The sequence below is a fragment of the Anas platyrhynchos genome, chromosome 25 (assembly GCF_047663525.1).
Source record: "Anas platyrhynchos isolate ZD024472 breed Pekin duck chromosome 25, IASCAAS_PekinDuck_T2T, whole genome shotgun sequence".
Lineage (NCBI taxonomy): Eukaryota > Metazoa > Chordata > Aves > Anseriformes > Anatidae > Anas > Anas platyrhynchos.
Window position 1 is genome coordinate 9,963,710 of NC_092611.1, and position 21,435 is coordinate 9,985,144.

The window sequence follows — 21,435 nt, forward strand, 5'->3', positions numbered from 1 at the left end:
TCTCTGTCAAAGCAAGCACCGAGCCCTCAAACAGCTCCGGATTTATTTGTCTCGTCAGAAGAAGGCCTGGCTGCTGCCCGGCGCCGAGATCCGGCCTCTGCCCTTCTCCGTGAATAGCACACGGCGCCTGCCGAGGGCTCTCTGCTGGCACAAAGGGGTGCAGCAGCCCTCTGGAGAGGAGGAAGGCAAGGCAATCTCCAGCCTGTGCCAGGGTTTGGAAAGACGTCTCAAACAAGCAAACGCACGAGTTTCTTGCACCACACCTCCTGCCAGAATGAGAGCATTCCCTCATGCTCCCATCCGCATCCAGTTGAGCCTGTGCCACAAAGCTCTGCTGCTGTGGGAGTGGGAAAGACACAGTTACCAGAGGGTAAATCCAGTGATACTTCCTTTGTTAGCAGCTCAGCTGATGGACTTCGTGTCTCTTATTGCAAGTTTTGGTCATTAATTGAGTAACCCAAAAGAAACAAACTGTTAAAACTTAATTAAAACAAATAAAAATGGTGCAAACATGCCTGCCCCCCCCCCTGCAGACAGCCTGTCACGTTTCTGTGCATCGAAGATCAACCTGGTCACATCAAGCAAATCCGAAGCCGGCAGGACAAGCCAACCTGCGAGGCAGGAAACTGCTCCCCCACCTTCCTGAGCACCGAGTCAAGGAGAAGCAAGGGGCAGCTCCTGCTGGCTGCCAAGGCTCAGTTCCCCCCGGGGGCTGGGAGGAAGGATAAACCACAGTGCTGAAAAATGCTGAAGGACGGGGCAGTGCTGAAAGGAAAATACCTGCCTCTGTCCTCTACCGTATTGCCTGAGCCACAGCCTGGACTCAGCAATTCCTCGTCAGTCCTCATCTGAGCTATCCTCAGATTTATCATCTGCAGCCACCTTCCAGTTCTTCCTCTTGCTCCTCTTCTCTGGTACTTCGGCGTGTCTCTCCGACACAGAATTGTGACGTTTCTTTCTCTTTCTGGGGGGCCGTTTCTCTTTTTTCTCCTCAGATTCACTGTCCTCAGAGCTGCTGGTGGTTGAGCTGCTTGCATGGGAAAAGTCACTTTCCTGCCCAGAAGACGAGGTAGGTTCCCTGACAGGCACTTTCCTGGTCTTTTTCTTGCGCTTGTGTTTCCCCTTGCGAGTGCCTGAAGTCTCCTCATCGGAGCATTCGCTCTCCTGGGAAGAATCTGACGACGTCCTCCCCTGCTCCTTTTTCTTTTTCTTTCGCTTTTTGTGCGAACGCTTTTTTTGCTTCTTCTTGTGCGATTTCTTTGTTCTTTTCCGTTTGTGCGACCCGTGGGCAGTTTGCTTTCTCAAATGAGATTTTTTCTTCCCATTAACAGCGTTCTGTTCCTCTCCTTCTTGCTGGTCACTGCAAGAACAAAGGATCACCAGAAGAAACCAGATGGGCAGGCACATAGCAGCTGAGCCTTTTCTATATCCAAGTTGTTAGCAAATCCATTGACTCAACTGAACAGTGCAGGGGAGTGGATGTAGTGGCTGCATTTTTGTTTCAAATGCTTGTTAACAGCTTGGACCACACCTTACTAATACCCCTGATCAAGGTATTCAAGGCAGAGCCAATGACAACATGTACTGAAAGCCATCAAGTGACAAAAAAAAAATAATTTACAGCAGGCTATTTCAAATCTGTAAGCCTGACAAATTTTGTACTTGATGACTGCTAGGTGCAACTTAACATAATTAACTCTAAGATCTCATTTTACAGCTAAGTCTCCACTTTCCAGGGGTCTGGGAGGGTTGATTTTCTCCAAATACGGACTAACACTGAAACCAGACACACTACAATGCAGTGGGGAATCCGGAGCTGGTATTTGACAGTGTGTCTACTGACCTGATTTGGATTCAGCCTACTTCTGTTTCCCTGCTGGCTCAGGCAGACCCTCCACAATTCACAGCATTTCAGTAACTCAAGCTCAAGCTGAATGTCTAATTACTACAGGAGACAATCCTCCCCTAAGACTCAGACAGGAGGGAACCACATTAATGGACTAGTTGTTTTCAGTGGGTATCCGTAACTAAACAGTGTTGCTTTGCCATTAAAGGTAGATCTAAAACCAAAACTTACAATAATTCAGTTTGTAAAATTCCCTGCATACCCTGACAAGACTCAGGATACATCTCTGAATCTGTTTGCTTTACCTGTCTGTATCAAATTCTTCAGGGTATAGCTCTTTATAGCCACTGTGACCCCATCTGTAAGAAGCAGAAACACGTATTAAAAGCAGAGAAGTGTTTAAGGGGAAAAAAGGTTCTGAAAAGACAGAGCCACAGAATGAGTTTAGACACAAGAAAGGAAATCAGAACCTTCCCAACAAGGAAAGAAGGAAAGAAAAAACAACTGATTTGATTAGTACTATTTAAAGACATTTGATGTTTTCAGGCTCCTTCCTACTTCTAATAATATAAGTTCCATTTCTTTAAAAGAACTCTGGGGAGCACTGTGTTGCACTTCTTTAGACTTTTATCAGTTCCTTGGGCAAAGAAATAAATACCAAGCTTAGGTGGTAAACTTAGGGCTTAGCTTTTGTGGCTTATTGTGACTTAGGAACTCTGTAGACAAATTCAAATCAGATACTCTGTGACAGTGCAAATGTTTGTGCCTCTTACTTACTCATTCTCAAAATGAGATGAAATGCTATTTTATAGGAGTACATATCGACAGGAGTAACACACTAATATTTTGGTACAGGACTCCAGAAAGGTGCTCCAATTATAGTTACAATCAGAGAACATTAAAACACCCCACAGACCTGTCAGGCATGTTGGCTTCACATTCATAGAGCTTTTTATTCCAGGACCGTGCTCTAAGCAAATCATCTTCGACTGGGTCAAGAAACTGTGAGTTCTTTGTTTTCCAGTCGGCCCTGTGACCCTCGTCATCGAAGCCATCACTGCGCATCCGACTGCTGCAGAAAGAGAACAGTTGTCCTTCAGCTGTCAGTTCTGATGGAGAAACTTTCTGAGCAAGGGGTTAGTCCAGCGAGGGGAGCAAAAATCCAGCAAGTCTTGAGTGTCCATCTATGCAAGAAGACCAACTATCATTTTAACGGACAGTCACCATTAAGAGCTCTCACAAACCAGTTCACGAGCTAACGCTGGTTTTCACACTTACTACTGCCTACAGTGCATGGCAAAATTCTCAGCCAACACACTGAATTAGAGGAAGGGGTTACCTTGCCGGCCACAAAAATGCAGTTCTCCTCCTTCAGAATACTCTGCTGGAGCAGACTAGCAACATGCAGTGAGACATAGCTGCTAGTAGAAGTCGGCAAATGAGGAACTTGGGAAGCAGAACTGACTTAACTGGAATTAGCTTGATTAGGTATCAGTACTAAAACTGAAAATCCACCAACAAGCACCAACAGCTCTAAGCCATCTCACATGTCTGCGGCTTGCTCTGTGCCACACTTCCTGAGCGAAGCAGCACCTGTGCACTTGGCACGAGTCTGCAAGGTGTTCTTCCCCGAGATACCAAAACCACTTCCTGCAGCATTTACATTTCTGCCATGTTGTCCCAGCATTTAAAAAAAGGAAACAAATCTCCACTTGCAATCCCCACCAAACCAGCTTGTTTTCGCATAATACTGCTTAAAAGGTGGACAATACCAATGTTGTACCAGAGCAGGACCCCATACTACAACAACTTTGGTTACTGATAACTTGAAGGCCAACACATTTAGACTTTCCTCACACCATTCTGACCTACAACTCCAGCACTTCTTATTCCAGCTCTTTCACAGAGCCCGGCCTACTTCCGGTTGTATTTTGAAGACTATACACGTAGATGCAAAGATAAATAGTCAGATTTAAGTGCAGGTCTGACTTCCTTCCAGGGACTCCATGCCTTATGTGGTATTCCTACATTATTAGGGGATGGCCAGCACAAAATACTCCTACAGCATTATAAAGCAAAAGGGTTCAGTGACTGTGCCAGGACAGTTATGTCCTCCACACAAGTGGTGCCCACCTGGAGGTGTCCGACAGCATCCTGCTTCGCCTCCTCCAGTATGTCTCTTCTGTCTGCTTCTCCCACTCCCTGATTTTCCACATTTCTGTCTCTTCCTGGATCTGAAAGCCACAAAAAGGAAAAAAACGTAAGCGTGTTACAGCAGCCCCCAGCTCAGCGGGGGAGCGAACCCTCCACGAACACGTGAAATTCACCGCTCGGCCGGGCCAGCAGGAGCTCAGGTCGCGGTTTGCTGAGGACCACGGAGCTCCTACACCGCGCCGGGCACGCTCCCAGAAGCCGAAACTTCTTCGCTGCCACCCAAAGCACACTGCGGGAACGATAAGGCACCCACCCGGCTGCTTTACAGCCTCGCTGCTCACAAAAACCCGGCGGCGCCTTCCCCCCGCCCGACCCCCGATAACTCCGGCGGGGCTCGGGGCCGGGCCCTACCTTGTTGTGCGCTCCCGTGTGCCTCATGAGGTTCCGCAGCAGCACCTTCCCCACCGGCACCCGAGCCATCCTCCGGCCCCCTCCGCTCCCCTCCGGCCCCAGCAGGGCCCCGGCCCCCGGACGCGGCCAGGCCCAGCGCCTCCCCCGGGCGGCTGCGGCGGCGGAACGGGGCCGGGCCCTGTCGCTACGGCAACGGGGCCCTGCCGGAGGAAATGGCGGAGGGCGAGCCCCTGCCTTGCTCGAGTCTCCTGAGGAGGGTTGGCGGAGCCCCGGCTCTGCCTGAGGGCTCAGCCCCGCGGGGCCGCCCCGCTCTTCGTTAACGTGTGCGGCTGCGGCGCGGTGCCGGCCCCCGGAGGCCCCCGGGCGCCCGTGCCCGTCAGGGCCGGGCCGCTGGAAAGGGCGGCCGGAGATGGGGGTGCGGGAATAAAGCGGGGGCTGAGGGAGCTGGGGGGCGGCATGGGGGGAAGCGGGGGGAGGAGGATGAGGGGAGACCCCGCTGCGGCCTTCAAGGGGGTTGTGAAAGGATGGAGGGCTCAGCTCAGTCAGGTAGGGACAGGATGAGGGGGAACGGTCTTAAACTAAAAGAGGGGAGGTTTATACTAGGTTACTAGGAGGAAATTCTTCATCCAGAATGTGGTGAGGCACTGGAACAGGCTGCCAAGAAGCTGTGGATGCCCCATCTGGGGTTGTTTAATCTGAAGAGGAGGCTCAGGGCAGACCTTACTGCTCTCTGCAACTCCCTGAAAGGAAGGGGTGGGGAGCTGGGGTCTGCCTCTTCTCACCGGTAACCAGCGGTAGGACCAGAGGGAATGGGCTCAGGTTGTGCCAGGGGAGGTTCAGGTTGGGAACTAGGAGACATTTCTGCTCAGAAAGAGCAGTCGGGCATTGCGACGGGTTGCCCAGGGAGGTGGTGGAGTCACCGTCCCTGGGGGTGCTCAAGGAGAGGTTGGACGTGGTGCTTGGGGACACGGCTCAGTGGTGACATTGGTGGTAGGGGGTGGTTGGACCAGGTGATCTTGGAGGGCTCTTCCAACCTTAATGATTCTGTGATCCCTGGAGGTGATCAAGGCCAGGTTGGACGAGGCCCTGAGCAACCTGATCTAGTGGGTGGCATCCCAGCCCATGGCAGGGGGTTGGAACTGGATGATCTTTGAGGTCCCTTCCAACCAGACCCATCCTGATTCCCCTTGCCCAGGCACACTGAGGGATTCACACCTGGCACCCATCTAAATCCCACAGGGTGTTTTATGCGCCAGGTGCCTCTCCAGCCACATGTGCTCACGGTGAGGTGCGTCACGTTCCCCTGCTTCCAGAGCACAAACACTGCTGGGAAGGTGAATTTCAATGATGCCCAGCAGCCACAAATTCAGTTTCTTTGCTTCTAAAGCAAGTGATCATAATAAACATCCAAAAACCTGAGCCCTGGCCAACCAGGACATACTACCAAAGCAGTAATTCTGATGCAACTTTTTTTTTTTTTTTTTTAGATCTTTACAGTATTACAGATATTGCATATAACCCAGATGTTCTTCAGAGGGGAGAAGAAAACCCAGAAAAAATGAAACATTTGATCCACATGACACTTAAATTCGTTGAGGAACGATGCAACCTTATTCTTTCACCTTCATACACTGTTGGCCATTCAAGCTGAAAGGCAGCCTGGAAAGGAGGCAGCAACATCTGCAAGGATGGCAGATGCCAACACCCTGTCTCAATCAGAACACAAAGAAGGGTATGTAGACAGCTGCTGTCAGTTTTCTTTGCAGGCCTAACAGACTTTGCCAACAAGCTCCCTCAACGCCAATTCTTGCCTTAAGCGTAAACCAAGCACTTAAAGAAACAAAAGTTTCTTTTGCTCTGAGATGAGTAGAAGAGGTTGCTGCTGTTACCAGTGCTCTGAAAACAGCAACTTCTAACAGCTTGGCAGTGAAAACAAATCACGAGGGAAGGAGAATCTGCAAATTACAGTCTTCAGCTGACAAACTTGCTAATTACAAAGCTAAAATTTTAGTAATAAGTTTGTCAAGCAGTGTTAACAGTTCTTAGGAACTGACTGTTATGTGAAAAACTTTGTTTTCTTGAAAGAACTGACACTTGATCAGTTGCTACACAGAATAGAAGCTAAAGACCACAGCAGTGCTCCTATCCTGCTGAAAAAAGGAAGTATTGCACAGCCTAAAGTGCCTCTGATAGAGGAAATTAGCAGTACAGAACTGCCAGAAGAGCTGAGCACCCCTGCCTATGAAATGAGCACTGTGAATGATGCAAACAAGAAGCCATTACAAATTGAACTGAAAGTTAAATTGCCCAAGGTTAGCTCCGTTTCTGAGTGTGATCTGAGAATTTCAAAGGTAAGGCAACAGAAAGAATAACCTTTTGTTTTCTATCTGGTATCAAATTCCTAGAAATACTTGCTGCTAATTCATTGTCAAATAATCAATCACATATTTTAATATTGTTTTAGGATGACATAATCATTAATGTTCCTGAAAAATACAAATTACAACTAGATCTGCCAGAATTGGTGGATGAGGAAACGGCTACAGCAACATTTAACAAAGGAAAAGGGGTATTGTTCGTCACAGTGTCAGTTGCAAAGCCCGTGTGTTAAAGAATTCAAAGTCCTGTCCAGTTCCTGTTCACAGATGACAGAACTAACCAAAAGCCCAGAATGAGCATCCTGACTTGCAGCTGGCGATGAGTTAATTGACCTCATCTTCAAAGGTGAATACCTCAAAATGCCTTTAGAAAGTGCATGTAGAAAAGGAAGCCAGGAGGAAAATTAGCATCACCAAACTTAGGAAAAAGTAGACTGTAAATACTCAAGGAATACTCAAATGTATTAACAGCTGTCCTAATGAACCATAGATGCATACATGCCTTACTGTCTCATGAATTCTGCTTTAAGATACATGGCAATAACAGTTGTATTGTTTTTCTGTGTTTTTATTGTTAAATAAATTATTTTGCTTACTGGATTTATGTGGTTAGAGCAGCTCCTGCAAGCATTTTATGCTGGAGCAACTAGCAGAGGTGTGTCATCCACAGCTCTACCCGTTGTCCTGCATGCTGTTCCTGTTTTCTTTAGGACAATCCCTGCTGAACTTAACTAGAATAGGCTTTGTAGTCTTTTCAATCAAATACAAGCTAAAATATTATCATTGCATGAGCTGAGCTGGCTTGTGAAGGCTGTAAGCAGTGTTGGAAGTCACTATCAGCACTCCAACCAAGTAAGCTGGATAGGATTTTTCAGACTGCAAGGCTATTCCCCGAGTCATTCGGGGAATGTAACTGTCAGGTAAACTATTTAGTGTTCTTCACACAGGAAGAAATCAGTACCTTCTTTAGCCAGAACCTGAGGTACTGGTGAATACTGAGCAAGAAAACTGGGAAGGTTCAAGTTTGCTGCTATCTTGCAATCCTTGTGATTACAATTTCGGGTTAATAGGGTGAGTTTCACCATCAGACTGAAAGGCTGAACAGCTCTAACTGTGCCATAGCAGTATGACAAGCCACACAGAGGACTGAAGAGAAAAGCACTGGAACATATTTTAGTAGTTGTCAATTCCAAACATTTAATAGAACAGAGGTTCACTAGAGCAAGTCTGGAACCGAGATATTTTAGATCTTTAAAAAAAAAAAAAAAAAAAAAAAAACAACAAATTTTAATGCACTTTTTTTTTTTTTTTTGCTTAAGCCAGGCATGAAAACCAGCTATCACAGCAACCAGACATTAAATAGTTCCCACAAAAATATTTAATTTCCATAGTATTTTCTTCCAATATCTTTAGTGAATTTTGTAGCAGAACTTTACAGGAGACAGTACTTAATGCAATATACAGAAAAACAGATTAGCTTTATCTTTTTGTTTTGTTTTGTTAACTTCTCTCCCTGTTGAATTCTCCCGATCACTTTGTAATTACTGCACAATCCTCCTTTTTACATGAACATTTCCAAGTGGAAAGGGGAATTTGAGAATGTTCAGCACTGTACCCCTTTCAGGAGACAATGACTGGGGTAACTGGACACAAGTCCAACAAACTACTTACGCATTTTACATACAATATATACATGGATAGCACATTCTGCAGTTTACTGAGGCTGGGACAACATAGACAAGTCAGGGAAGAACTGCAGCACCAGTGACTAATGCAGAGCTTCCTATGTTTGAATGCCTGAAAAAAACTTTCAAACATTCGAGTCCCCACATGACTAACATCCACTGGTGGCACTATTGTCACGTGTGATTTGCCTATATGGGTTCCAACACACAAAGTCTCTTGAATATTCTGCAAAACAGTTACTTCCATGGCATCGTAGCCTGATACTAACTTAGCAAGAGGAAAAGCAAGTAAAGAGTCTTCATATGAAAAGCACATCTAAGTGAAAGTCTACAAAAAGACAGCACACTCCCTGTGGTATCTGAGAGCTGTGACACCACAGGTATCAGTGCTCTTTCACCTTTAAAGTGCTCAAAAGGGATCCCAAAGCTGACAATGTCCAAACCAGTGCCAAATTCCAAGAGAGTTTTGGAATGCTAACACTTGGCCTTTGAGAAACCATTCCCAGGGGCTTCAGTCCCTTAGTGCATCTGTCATTGCCACCCACCACAGCAGAACAGGATAATAAGGGAATTCACCTACTACCTTGCACGTTTCGGTTACCATCTCATCTGAACTCCTGTGAAGAGATGTTTGTAAGTCAAATTTCGGAGAACACTGAGGTCATGAAATTACCTGGTATGCACCGTGCCCCCTCTTCATTCAATCTAGTGTAGAAGCAGGTGCAGTGTGCATTCTGCCTGGATCATTTGTAAATCTGGGATGCTTAACTGTTTTGGAAGAGTTTGCAAATTCACTAACTGTATAAAAATACAGTATAGCTGTAATATTGCTTTGAAAAGCATTTTTGCAAACTTTTGTTTCTGTACAGACTGGTAATAACATTACCAGATAATATAATACATATTTAAAATTTTAAAAAAAAAAAAAGGAACTCTTTAATAAGTCTGAACACTAAAGTCTAAATAGCTTGTTTAAAACAAAACAGTGTGACCCAGGAAAACGTTGCTTGCATGGTTAAATTATAGCAGCATGGTTACTGGCTTCTCAAGGAAATTCTTGAATTCAGCAAGCCACTGTGCTCCAACTGCTCCATCTACAACACGATGATCACAGCTAAGTGTAACGGACATCACACTGGCCACATCAAATCTGACAAAAGAAAAAAAAAGTTAACACAATCCTCTGCAAATCACTGTCAAACCAGCTTTATCTCACACAGGGCACTTGAATTATAACCCACCCCTTGAGCATTCCTTAAATACAAAATTAACCAAGTAGCTAAACAGGAACAGATGCCTGAACTGTTGTGTATCCCTTACACTTTTCCATACCTTATTCCCCAACCTGCCCCCCTTCAAAGAAAGGGTCAGCCTTTCCTTAACTTGGAAGCTGAGAACAAACATGGCAGATCATTTATCAGTCACTGCAACAGGCTCACGTAAACATTAGGAGAAACATACATCTCCCTATTCTTCTTCAGAAGGTGTTGAAAGCAGCATGTCAACAACTAGGAACTATTCTTAAATAATAGATCTATTGGAAGTGTTCGAAAACTAACTGTTATTTCAGAATTTTAATTTCAAAAGCTCAGTTCATGCAGAACCTGATGAATACTGACCCTTTCTCAGTATCAGCTGGCACTAGCCTTTTCTCTGAGGAACCAACTGCAAGGATGCAGGCTTGAGGTGGATTGATTATGGCAGAGAAATTCTTAATCCCATACATTCCTAAGTTGGAAATCGTGAAAGTACCACCCTACAAGACAAAAACATTCACAGAAAACTCAGAAAAGCTGTTTCAAGTGGAATATTAATGAACACAACTGAAACATCACAAAACAGACTGCTCGTTCTGAACGGGGACAGAAGACAAGGGCAGCAGTTATTACTAGCAGCTGCAGTTCCTCACCTGGAATTCATGTGGCTGAAGTTTACCTTCTCGGGCTTTAGTGGCCAAAGAAACCACGTCCTTGCTGATGGAAGCCAGGCCCTTTATGTGTGCATTGAACACAATAGGTGTTATAAGGCCTGCAGGAGTACTCACTGCAACGCTAACGTCCACTACGTGATTTCTGCAAGACACAACACAGATGCCAGTTACTCTAGCAAGACACAAAGAATTTCAGGTGTTAAGACAACTCTACGTTAATATGTGGTCTGCAACAACTGTTTCAGCTCACACTAGCCTCAGACTCAATATTAGCATTTTCATTAAACCCCCTCAACTGTTGCATTATACCTGTTCCCCTCCCTCCTCAACATCCCACCAGCAGATCTGCTACTTTGCAATCAGCTCTCTACTGAACAAATAAAGTTTCCGGCTTCGACCGTACCATAAACTTACTGCCTAATAACTGTGTCCATCCACGAAGAATTTGCCTCAGGCACCTTCAAGCATGCCAGAGCAGCTGCTTTAATTATGAAGTCATTGACAGAAAGCTTAATGTTATCCGAGACCTCCTGCAAAGGAAGAGATTTGAGGTGTCAGTTTGTCCCTTGCATGTTAACTGAAATAATTTGGATAGTCACTGTCATGCAGCCTTGTTTTTTCTTATTTTCTCTAAACAATCATGCTACCTGTAAGCGTTAATATTTGAAGTGCCAAGATGATTTAGGAGGTGGATTAGGAGTTTTTATGTCCTTCATAATCTAAGAAGGCACCATTTTTTTAAATGGCTGTTTTTCCCCAAACTTGGCTTAGAATTAACATTTTGTTTAAATTTTATTTTTTATTTTTTTCACCCTCAAGGAGAATACTAAGTGGCCTTCTCAGGGAAGTTAGGAGTCAGTGCACAGTACCTTGGTAAAAATTCTTGTTCTGTCACTGACAGTCCAGAACTGATGCAGTTTTCCCCCAACCGCAATCTCACCACGACTCCCCAAATACTTGACCTGATTGAGTTCTTTCCTTAGCACCAGTACTTTTCCCATGTTCACATCAATAGAAAGGTAGTAGTGAGGTATTGTTTGTTTGGATTGCATCAGTCGTTGAGCAATGACCTGTGGGTACACAACAGAAATGACAGAAATAAATGATTTCAGACAATTTATGACTGCAAATAATGATGTCAGGGAAGTAAAATCTTCTCACCCTCCGAATGTTGCTGATAGGGATATCCGTGAAGGTCCCCACTGGTGCTGCTGCAACTGCAGAAGCTGCAGGTACTGCTTCTGCTGCTGGAGCCTGCAACCAGAGAAAGACAGCACAGTTCACAGGACTGGCCCAACACCAATCGCAGAGTAGTTCAGTAGGTAGGACAAGAGCTGAGGCCATGCCCTCTCTTGCTTGTGAGCAGCAGACATTTCCACTCTCTAGCCCCACCTCTGATCCCCAGCTAGGTTCATTATAAGCCCTAAAATTGATTATTAAATCACACACATTAAATATTACACACTACTCTGAAGTTCACAAAGCGCTAAGTCCTGCTAGATGATGGTTCCGCATCCCATTCTTACAGATCTCAGACCTACTCACTGGAGCAACCTTTGGCGGCACAAACGACTCCACATCTTTCTTTGTGATTCTACCATCTGGTCCAGTACCTAAAAGCATCAAAGGAAAATGTAAGAGGATTTCAATTAGTTGCAACAGGGCATCACGAAGCTCTGTTCAACAGAGATATAAGTCACTAACAGTCCCTGGTGGAGAAAGCTGCACAGTGAAGATCTTATCGATACAGAGAAAAGAACAGAACAAGCAAGAACACACCCGGAGAAACAGATACTTAACAGAGAGAGCAGGAAAGGCAAAGGGCACTTTACCTTTCACTTGTGCAAGGTCAATCCCTTTTTCTGCTGCCAGTTTCTTCGCCAGGGGACTAACCACGATCCTCCCTTTCCGGGGAGGTGGCCCAGCTGCAGGGACTAGTGGAGTGGAAGGAACAGCAGGCTGGGGAGGAGGAGCAGCTGCAGCAGGAGTTGCCACCTTAACAGAAGAATCAAAGCCATTAGCTCTGTGATTATTTTGCAAACACCTTAGAGGTTTCACTTCAGTGCCATAAGAGAACAAGACCATGTAATTATCAGTCAAGGGAGTAACAAGAATAGTCTCCAACCTGAAAGTACTCAGAGAAGTTTCCCAGCACCAGAAATTAAATCGGAAACTTTCCCGTGCAGAACACCAACTACAACTGTTGAACTATACATCAAAATGGTGAAATAAGTAATTTATAGTCCAAATTTTCAGGAAGGATTCATTAGAACCGGTACAAGCAACAGGCTGGAGAAGAGACCATATCAAATGATAACCTGCTCCAGTTTTCAGAGGGCAAAGCAGATGACATCAGAAGTGATCTATTCTCAGTGCATGTGTTAGCCTGGCACTCAGAGGATCACAGACATTATTACTGGAGTCAAGACTTCTCAGTCAAACCAACAGAACAGTTTAGATCCAACCAGCAATTCTCAGCAGTCCGCATAACTTCCCTCCCTGGCTACGAAAGGCCCTTACTGGTGGAGGCGGAGGAGGAGGAGGAGGAACTTGTGCCTTCATGTCAGCTACTGCAGTCTCCTGGTAGTCAGCAAAGGCTGGAATATCAGCCTCTTTCTCCACAATGATGCAGAGGGTTGTTCCTAATGGCACGTCTCTTGTTCCTTCAGGCACCAAGATTTTTGCCAAGTAGCCTTCCTCCTGCACTTCAAAGCCTGAAAGAGAAAGAAACAAAACTGGTTTGAAAAAGAAAAATCTTCTCAATGCAACACGTAGGGAAACATCTTTGTGCAGTGTATGTTACTATAAGGGACTGATGGCAGAACAGGTGTTTTTACAAGTTCGAGCAGCATAAAAAAGTAACTCTTTTTCATTGCTTCACATCTTCACGTCCTGAGCAGCCAGAAAACAGGTAGAAGAGGCTACTCTGAATCCTCTCCTTTTAAGGGGCCATCATCCATTCTTGGCTTTGGAGTTGACTCACCTATTGTGGCTTTATCTGTCTCAATTTCCGCCAGTAAGTCTCCTTCATTCAGTTTCTCCCCAACTTTCTTCTCCCATCTCTGCACTGTGCCCATTGTCATGGTAGGTGACAGGGCAGGGAGAGTGACCTGTGAAGCCAGAGAATACAAGTGCATCAGATGCTGCAATCCAAAAGGGACAGGAACATGATTCTTACTCCTGGCCAAATGATGTCAACCTCAAGGAGCAGCCAACCTTTAATGTACTCTTAGATCTTGACTCTGCTACAGCAAAGCACAGTCGTGTGCTGTATCTCTGGTTTGGCTTCTTTTATCAAGGAAAGAAAGCGAGCAAAAGAAAAAAAGAAGAAAACTATACATCAAGGTCATTAGCAGCACCATCACATTGGGAATCTAAAGAGACTAAAAGGAAGGCTGAAGCAAGACACTTTGTCTTTGACAAATATATCCGGCCCCTGTAAAAGCTATACAGACTTGTCCTCCAATAAGCACTTAAACGGTGCTGTAGGTTTACACGTGCATTTTGCAGTGCAATAAACATAGCACATGTGATTATAGCTTTAGAGCAGAACTGGACAGATAAGGCAAGTGAGGGAAATCAAGTTAAGTAGCTGAAATTCAACTCAGATCAAGAAGCAAAATGCAGTCAGATCAAGAAGCCTTGGATTAGATCCCTATTCAACTACTGATTTTTTGTAACACCTCAGACAAATGAGCTTCCACATGTCTCAACTGTGTAACTAGGACATTATTTTCAAGTTTTCTATTTCAAAAGAATGTCTACCATTACCACTCACAAACACATCTGGTGTGCTCACTAGAGTATCACACAATGGAGTTCTGCTCCAAGACCTGAGCAGGGCCTTCAGAGCATATTCACACAAAGTACAAGGCTTGCATATACCAAAACTGTTCAAATCAGACAAATGTAACATTTTTTTCTAGCCTGCAAAAGAATCCTGCAGAAATAAGTCTCTCCTACAGGCAGCTGGGATGCTAAAACAATTTTGAGAAAATAAAACACTTTCTAGGACCTTCCCAAACACCTGCTTAAAGCATGCAACAATTCAAGGGGCTTGCACTCCTGCACTTATACCTCATAACCTCCCACTCCCAACAGAGCTTGTGACAAAATCCCCTAGAGCTAGTAATGCCAAAGACAGACAAAGAGTGCAACAAACCTTAAATCAGCAGCAACACTCACTTACCTGCATGTGAGGAGGGTAAGAGCTGCCAGGAGCCTGAGGAGAAGGCTGAGGTGGGGCTGAGGGAGCTGCGGCTGGAGGGGGAGGCACTGAGGCTGCAGGGGGCACAGATGCTGCAGTATCCAGAGTGTAGTTTTTAAAGGCATCAACATGTTCAGGCCTAGGAAAAAAAAACGGAACATAATGGCCAAACCAGTCTGGTGACCGTCTCTTAACCTTTCACACAGGGCACCCAAGAAGTCCCAAGAGAGAAAATTCAACTCAAGGGTTAGCAAAATACCTACTTTTCTACTGTGATACATATTATGGCCCCAATAGGAACATCTCTTGTTCCTTCTGGTACCAGGATCTTGGCCAAGTAGCATTCCTCCACGCTCTCAAAGCCAACTGTTGCTTTGTCTGTCTCCACCTTTGAGAGAGAACAGGATACTGTTAGAGCAAAATAAAAGTCAAGAGAGCTCAGAGCCCTGCAGTCTGGCAGTGTAGGGTCATAATGCACAGAGTACTGGCAAAGTCACCCTGTCGCACCAGCTATGGGAAAGCATGGTCTCAAACACATTAAGTGTTCTTCGTGCTCAGAGGGGTGAAAAGTGGCAACCAACTCTGAAAAGTTGCTGGTCGCTTGTTCCTAGCAGCGTCTCCAAAACATGGGTTCAGGTGAGGGCAACCAGGGACAGAACCCATAGCATACAAAATGCCCACTAAAAACGCAGCACAGCTTCTGCTCTCAGAATACCTCTGCGATGAGCTCCCCTTCACCGATCTTGTCACCTTCCTTCTTCTCCCAGCGCGCGATGGTGCCCATCTGCATCGTGGGGGACAGTGCTGGCAGGGCCACCTGAGAGGAAAAGGGAAGCATTAAAACCTGTGCAGCCCTGGCTGTAGGGACCCCACTCAAAGGGCAGGGACAAGGCACCGAGGAGAAGCTGTCTGCAACCCCTGGTGGGTCAGGACTGCCTCCAGCCTGCAGGAAAGATCCCAAAACCAGGGTGTCAGGGGAGTAGGAGCAGCAGGGAACCCAGAGAGGTTCAGGGAAAAGGGGATAATGGTGAGGGGGAACCCGACAGTGCTTCCAGGGTCTGGTGTGCGGCAGTTGCAGGGCCTGGCGTGCAGGGGTGGGGAATGAAGAAGAGGTTCAGGAAAAAGCACAGAGGTACAGGAGCTGAGGGAGTGCGAGAAAGCCTGGAGTCCCCTGGGGCACGGAGGGCAGCTGGGAAGGGAAAGAAAAAAGGGAAGGGATAAAAGGAAGGAAAGGAAAGGAGAGAAGATAAGAGAAAGGAAGGGAGAAGGGGAAAGGAAGAGGGGAAAGGGAAAGGAATAGGGGAAGGGGCAGGAAGGAAGGGAACGGAGACGAGGAAGGAAGGCAGGCGAAGGGGAAGGGAAGGTCGCGGGGCCGCCTCTCACCTTCTGGTGTGCCGGCAGGCTGCAGCAGCGCCTGGGCCCGACCCGGGGCACGGCTGCGGGCAGGAGCCCCCGGGGCCTGCGGGCGGAGCCGCCCAGCGCCGGGCCGCGGCCCGGAGCCCCCGCCCGGGCCCCCAGGGCCGCGCCGGGGCCGATGGCCGCGGCACTGAGCGCTCGGCAGCCCCGCGCCAGGCCGGCGGCCGGGGCGAGGCGTCGGGCCACCGCCCGCCACATGGAGCCGCAGCTGGAGCCGGGGCGCCGGCGCTCGCTGACCTCCCGCTGCGGGCACGGCCCGGCCCGCCTCGGCTCGGCTCGGCACGGATCGGCCCGGCACGGCACTGCCGGAAAGCGCCGCGGGGCGGGGCCGCCGCGGAATGGCGGCGGGCGGGGACCCTGAAGGACGGACGCTGACGGGAGCGGGGCCGGCGCAGCGCTGCGGGCATCCGCGGGAGGTGGATGGTCCTCAAGAGGGGGATTTGCTCAGGGTTCGGCTAGATAAAATCCCCGTTTAGCTTCAGTTAATCTCCCGCCTCACCCCAAGCCCCCTCATCCCACACGCCTCACCGAATAAACCCACCGAAACAGAACTTCTTTTCAGCAACACCGTAAAGCTAGCACTAGAACAGCCCCTGCTCATCTCAGTGATTTCTGCACGACTTTTACTTTTCACAGCTATCTTTCCCTTCACAAGCACTGACCAGCCTTAGTTTGCAAACCCCGCTTTATTGAGATCAGGACTTGGGCCGCTAAAACCAACGTTTATGTATCTGGGATGGCAGGAGGTTAGGTACACAGATAAGGTTTTCACCTTCCTTGACGACAGGCCTGAGACCCACCATTCATTTTAAATGATGAATGCAAACTCTATAGAGTTTCTATGAAAATATAATTTTACACATACCATGTGTTACATAACCAAGTTACAAGTATAGGAGCAGGAAAGTAACTTTGAAGAGAGTTGGGTAGAAATACACATTCAAAACAGCAAAAATACAGGTCCTGGGTATGACATTAAGAGCATATTCCCAGAATAAATTCACTACAGTCAGTGGTACAGTAGTGTCAGCCTGATGTAAAAGCAACAGCTTTTGGTTTTATCAGCAAAACCCATCCAAACCAAGGACTTGTAATCTAATACCTCTTATCCCCATTTCTTACCTGCTTCAGACCCCTTCCTGTAAATCACAAGAGGTAAAACATCTGGTGAAGGCTGCAGTGTCACTGCAGGCACAAAGCTGAACCCAAAAAGCTCACCAAACTTTTTGGGAGTGAATGAGGCAAAGCAGGGCCTTCAGCTTCAGTGCCAGCAATGGTAGGAGTCCCACCTTCACTATCATAAAGGGAGATGCATATAGGGACCCAAAAACGAAGCACTGCTACCTGTTCCGTCTCAGGGAATGTCGTTTGCATGTTAGCTTACATGTGACATTAGCACTGATGATAGGTTTGTTGCTGACAACCCCAAAAAGCAAGTCTTGTCTGGTCTTGCTCCTCTGATACAGCCCACTGCTGCTCTGGAGAGCATGTTGCTGAAAGGCTGCCAGAGATCTGGTTCAGTCTTTGACTCATGGGTAGGAAGGTTAGTAAGCATATTAAACATGCCCGTGATTAGCTGCCTGAACTGGCCTAAGAACAAGGCTGAGGCTCCCAACTGTCTCCTGTATCAGCTAACATCTGCTTTATTTTCCATGAGAAAATTGGATGCCTACTGGACAAGGCTAAATTGAACCAGAAGCTCTGATCACATTAACAGCCTCCTGTGTCTTCAGTACTCCAAAACCAAGCAGTAGTATTGAACTGGCAACTGCAGACCTTGAAAACTGTCTCCATAAAGTTCCAGTGTGGGTGTGTGGCTCTTGCTGAAATAAAATTGATAAGCAAAACTTGAAGCAACACTTGAGGAAAAAATTGCAATCGAAATACAACAATTGATTTCAGCATAACAAGCCCATGCTCTCTTTAACAACCTACTAAAGATCATGCAACAGTGAAACAATTTCCAGGGAGGAAGAGAATCTTGTTTTTTTTTCAAGAGATGTGTCCCACCCACCCCCCCGCAGCCCCTGATGAACTTGTCCATTGATGAGCTGTCCCACTGACACTGAAAGTCACCATAACGAGCTGTAGGGCACAACAGGCATGTTGTATGTTGTGGTGTGCCAGTGTGGCACAGGACCAGGTAAAAGCCTTGAGCTTCCTGGACAGTGAAGCAGTGTGGGAGGAAATAGTATTTTTACTGCCTGTACAAGCTGGCAGAATATAAAACCCAGTAGGAGCCAGCTGGAGTTCCACAGTAAAATAAGATCAAGCCCAGTGTTGTGTGAACAAGAGACCATACAAAACATCTCAGCATCCACTAAAAAGTGAGTAAAACACGATATAATGCGTGCAGAAATATACAGAAAGCACTTGCACTGGTATAAAAATATCCACAGTCCTCAGACAATGTAAACTGGTACAAAATAATTCCAAACAGTAACGTATTTACAAAAGGACATGTTAATATAAAACAGTGAAACCAGGGTCACCCTTTCCCAGCCTCATCCACAGCACAGACACGTGGGTAGTCCATGAAAGGGCCACATGCAGCGAGAATGAGCAGAACCTTGACTTGCCATTTGACCTTTTAAGTCAACAGTGTCTGCTGCAGACCAGAGCCAGCGCTGTGTGCGTACAGCTGACTGGCAGCAGAAGGACAGAGGCAGGCAATGAAGGGGGAAAGAAACAAACAAACCAAAATAGAACACAAAAAACACAAGGCTTGGGGATGATCAGGGTGTGCACCCTCCCAGCCAGCCATTTATTTCTTGCTCCTTCAGAAAGCCCAGGAGCAGGCCTACCAAAGAACAGATAGTGCTACTGATAGGATTTATCCCACCGGTGTGGTTATGTTTGGTGGCCCTGGCAATCAGTGGACACCAGCACAGCGATGCCTGTGCACAGGAGGTGACAATCAGTCCACTGTGCTTACAGAGGAGACAGTGGGAGTGCAAAGAGAGGGACTCAACAAGGAGGGGTCCTGTAAGTACCTCGGGGAAGCAGCTGATTCCAGCTCCTGCCTCCCCAAATGAAATCCTTCAGCAGAAAAGCAAGCACCAAGATCCCACAGTCCCTACAGCAACAAAGCAAACCCAGACAACCTCAGAAGTGAGTACAGGAGGGCAAGGGGGAGAAGCAGGGCTAGGAAGCGGAAGCCTGAATTTGGGAAAAAGGAAGCTTTGCCAGGCTGGTGATCTTTGCTTCAGATTATGCAGAAAACCTCCAGAAGACTGTCTTCCTTCCCCAGGTCACACTTCTATACTCAGTCTGGGCTGTACACGAAGTTCCCTCTGCTCCTGCAGCACATGCAAGTCTGAGACCAAAGTTGGCCAAACCTTCTGCTTGCACACTCCAGTGGCTTCTTCTGACTCAAAGGCAAAACTTTACATTTTTGCCATCAGTGCAGACTTATGCACTACTGTGTACAACAAACCAGACTTGAAACGCCCAGATCACCGACTGCAGCACATACTGCAGGAATGGAGAAGCAGGGGAAAGGAAAAATGCACCGTTAAGGCCTTCAGGGTTCTGTTGATAGGACAAAGCAAGGTGTTTCTTTCCCACAGACAATCATGTCAGTCCCACAACGCTGTCTGTGTTTGGCCACAGAAAGTCAGGCATCCATGCACACAACATGCATTACCCGTTGCTTGCAGAGAAAAATCTTTTCTTTTGGCAGCTTGAATTGGACTCCTTCCAGCACGCATGCTTTTTGGTCGTTCTCCGAACTCAGCAGCCAGTTACAGGTTTCCATAGTGACAAGGCCTAAAAGCTTGATTAATTCTCCCCGTGGTCTTCTTCCACCCAGGCCACAATTTTCCCCTCCCAACCAGGAATGATATCATCATCATGGAATACCTGTGAGAAAAGAGGCCAGTCATGTCTGGGGGCTGGACACCGCTCCAGGATGTGTGCATAGCTTAAGAGGCAGGCATCAAGTAAGAGCTTAGCTAGGATTTTACTGCGCAGTTCACCGAATATACTCCTCATCCCTCAGTGAGGCACATCTCAACGATATATTCAGGTTTTTAAATTAAAAAACAAATAAGGCCCCTTCAATTGGTAACAGTCAAAATTTTTGGCTTTTATTTTTTGACAGGAAAGGTAAAATAAAAACAGGAAACACGCCTTCTCTAATCTATCGGACTACAAACCCCAGCTGCTTCTGCAGAACTAGTCAGCTGACTGCTCCCAGAGAGGGTGTCCCTTTGCACTTGTCTTCGTCAATTTGTTAAACGGGAAGCATTCCAATAACCTTTAATGGATCCAATACACACCAACACCAGCCTGAGCTCAAACAGGGCTATAATGCAGTACACAAAGGAAGAGATGCCGCAGTTACCTCTGAAAAATCTTTAAAATAAAGTAGGAGAACATTTTCTGAATAAAACTGATCGGTCTGAAGTGTATCTCATTGCAGCTGGTTTCATAAAACCACTTGAAGAGCTAGAATTGTAGCCTGGGTTTTGCCTAGTGTCCCCTGAGCTATGTCACAGACTGCTTTTGCTGATAGCCTTTGCCCAAGGGGCTCTGCAAACCCCAGGCTGCTGCAATCAAATTCATATCATTGTCCTGGCTGGAGATAACAACATCCCACTTTAGCTCCTTGGAAGTGGAGCTTAATCTACAACTGTGAAAATCGGCAGTCTGTTTGGAGACAAATTCAAAGATTTTATTGGTTTAGAAATGGTATGACCAAGGTCTCCAGGGTTGTGTTGTAACACTGAACCCAATGCTGCCTGATAGTTAAATTCCACACCTACCTCCTCCTTGACTGTGCCAAACTCTGGATCCAGGGCTTTGAAGTGGTACCGGTGGGCTCCTTCACGATCAATAGCTACCTTAAAATCCTTCAGAGTCACTTCCCCTAACCTGCAAGGGAAGAGTTTGGCACTAAACCACAGTACACTGTACATGCTTTATCTCAGGTGTTCCTGCATGGAAGGTGGAACCACAGCACAAGTCTGACTAGGGATCTGGCACCCTAGTCACAGGAATGTGAAGAGTGTGCCCCACCTGTCAACTCCAAGGTCCTCTTCAGAGGAAGAATTTCCTCAAAATTTGCATGAGCCACCTCTAAACAGCCTTTCTCCCTTTCCTTTTTGCACTGACTGACATGAATGTTTTGGCACAAGAGTAATGCACCACAAGCCACAATAGATCTGCTTGGCTGCTTTCTCTTGGAAGTTAATAATAATAATAATAATAATAAATATATATATATATATATAAAAATATATATATATAAATTAATCTCTTAGGGCTCAAAGAAATGTTTCAGCTAGGGAGTTGTTAATGCACAGGGAACCCTTGCTAGGGGTGACCATACCCAGAAGAGATCAGACTAATGCTTTCAGGGAAACAAGTGCCTCCCAAATCAACGTGAGCAAGGCCAAGCCGAATCT

At 46.5% G+C, this 21,435-nt stretch overlaps 4 protein-coding genes across 12 annotated transcripts in view; 1 reads left to right on the forward strand and 3 right to left on the reverse strand.

Annotated features, from left to right (window-relative positions):
• Window positions 1–26: 26 nt before the first annotated feature.
• NKAPD1 (NKAP domain containing 1) lies at window positions 27–4,665 on the reverse strand. 2 transcript variants are annotated; one of them, XM_027444358.3, is made up of 5 exons: window positions 4,412–4,665; window positions 3,980–4,080; window positions 2,763–2,918; window positions 2,152–2,205; window positions 27–1,360 (listed from the first exon to the last, which is right to left on the reverse strand). In XM_027444358.3, the coding sequence occupies exons 1-5, from the start codon at window positions 4,478–4,480 to the stop codon at window positions 838–840; spliced, it is 903 nt and encodes a 300-aa protein (XP_027300159.1). In that variant the 5' UTR covers window positions 4,481–4,665; the 3' UTR covers window positions 27–837. The 2 variants fall into 2 exon arrangements, with proteins under 2 accessions (XP_027300159.1, XP_027300160.1); XM_027444359.3 differs by lacking the exon at window positions 4,412–4,665 and having other exon boundaries at window positions 2,763–3,030.
• On the forward strand, window positions 4,624–7,389 carry PIH1D2 (PIH1 domain containing 2). The gene is given in 6 exon segments (XM_027444138.2): window positions 4,624–4,633; window positions 4,665–4,826; window positions 5,899–6,045; window positions 6,048–6,143; window positions 6,497–6,762; window positions 6,876–7,389. Coding segments are annotated over 6 exon segments (828 nt in total). The 3' UTR covers window positions 7,023–7,389.
• A 760-nt stretch (window positions 7,390–8,149) lies between these two features.
• On the reverse strand, window positions 8,150–16,331 carry DLAT (dihydrolipoamide S-acetyltransferase). Its single transcript, XM_027444353.3, has 14 exons — window positions 15,995–16,331; window positions 15,327–15,428; window positions 14,875–14,999; window positions 14,594–14,750; window positions 13,388–13,514; window positions 12,925–13,118; window positions 12,237–12,399; window positions 11,950–12,017; window positions 11,566–11,658; window positions 11,367–11,474; window positions 10,819–10,934; window positions 10,384–10,546; window positions 10,094–10,230; window positions 8,150–9,624 (listed from the first exon to the last, which is right to left on the reverse strand). Exons 1-14 carry the CDS (start codon window positions 16,223–16,225, stop codon window positions 9,495–9,497), a joined length of 1,914 nt encoding a protein of 637 aa, XP_027300154.3. The 5' UTR covers window positions 16,226–16,331; the 3' UTR covers window positions 8,150–9,494.
• A 527-nt stretch (window positions 16,332–16,858) lies between these two features.
• DIXDC1 (DIX domain containing 1) overlaps window positions 16,859–21,435 on the reverse strand; it is a 40,018-nt gene continuing 35,441 nt past the window's right edge. For all 8 annotated transcript variants that reach the window (XM_021279443.4, XM_072027677.1, XM_005030874.6 and 5 more), the window contains 2 exons: window positions 20,794–20,902; window positions 16,859–19,888 (listed from right to left, as the gene is read on the reverse strand). In XM_021279443.4, coding sequence (XP_021135118.1) covers window positions 19,808–19,888; window positions 20,794–20,902 — 190 coding nt within the window. In that variant the 3' untranslated portion in view covers window positions 16,859–19,807. The remainder of the gene's footprint in view (window positions 19,889–20,793; window positions 20,903–21,435) is intronic.

Coding starts and splice junctions, on each gene's coding strand:
- NKAPD1 (XM_027444358.3), bottom strand. CDS start 4,480: ATGGCTCGGGTGCCGGTGGGGAAGGTGCTGCTGCGGAACCTCATGAGG. Junction 4,081..4,411: donor ACACGGGAGCGCACAACAAG/GTAGGGCCCGGC, acceptor TGTGGCTTTCAG/ATCCAGGAAGAGACAGAAAT. Junction 2,919..3,979: donor ATGCTGTCGGACACCTCCAG/GTGGGCACCACT, acceptor CTCTTTCTGCAG/CAGTCGGATGCGCAGTGATG.
- DLAT (XM_027444353.3), bottom strand. CDS start 16,225: ATGTGGCGGGCGGTGGCCCGACGCCTCGCCCCGGCCGCCGGCCTGGCG. Junction 12,018..12,236: donor TGACCTTGCACAAGTGAAAG/GTAAAGTGCCCT, acceptor TGATGCTTTTAG/GTACTGGACCAGATGGTAGA. Junction 10,935..11,366: donor TAAGGAAAGAACTCAATCAG/GTCAAGTATTTG, acceptor CTTCCTTTGCAG/GAGGTCTCGGATAACATTAA.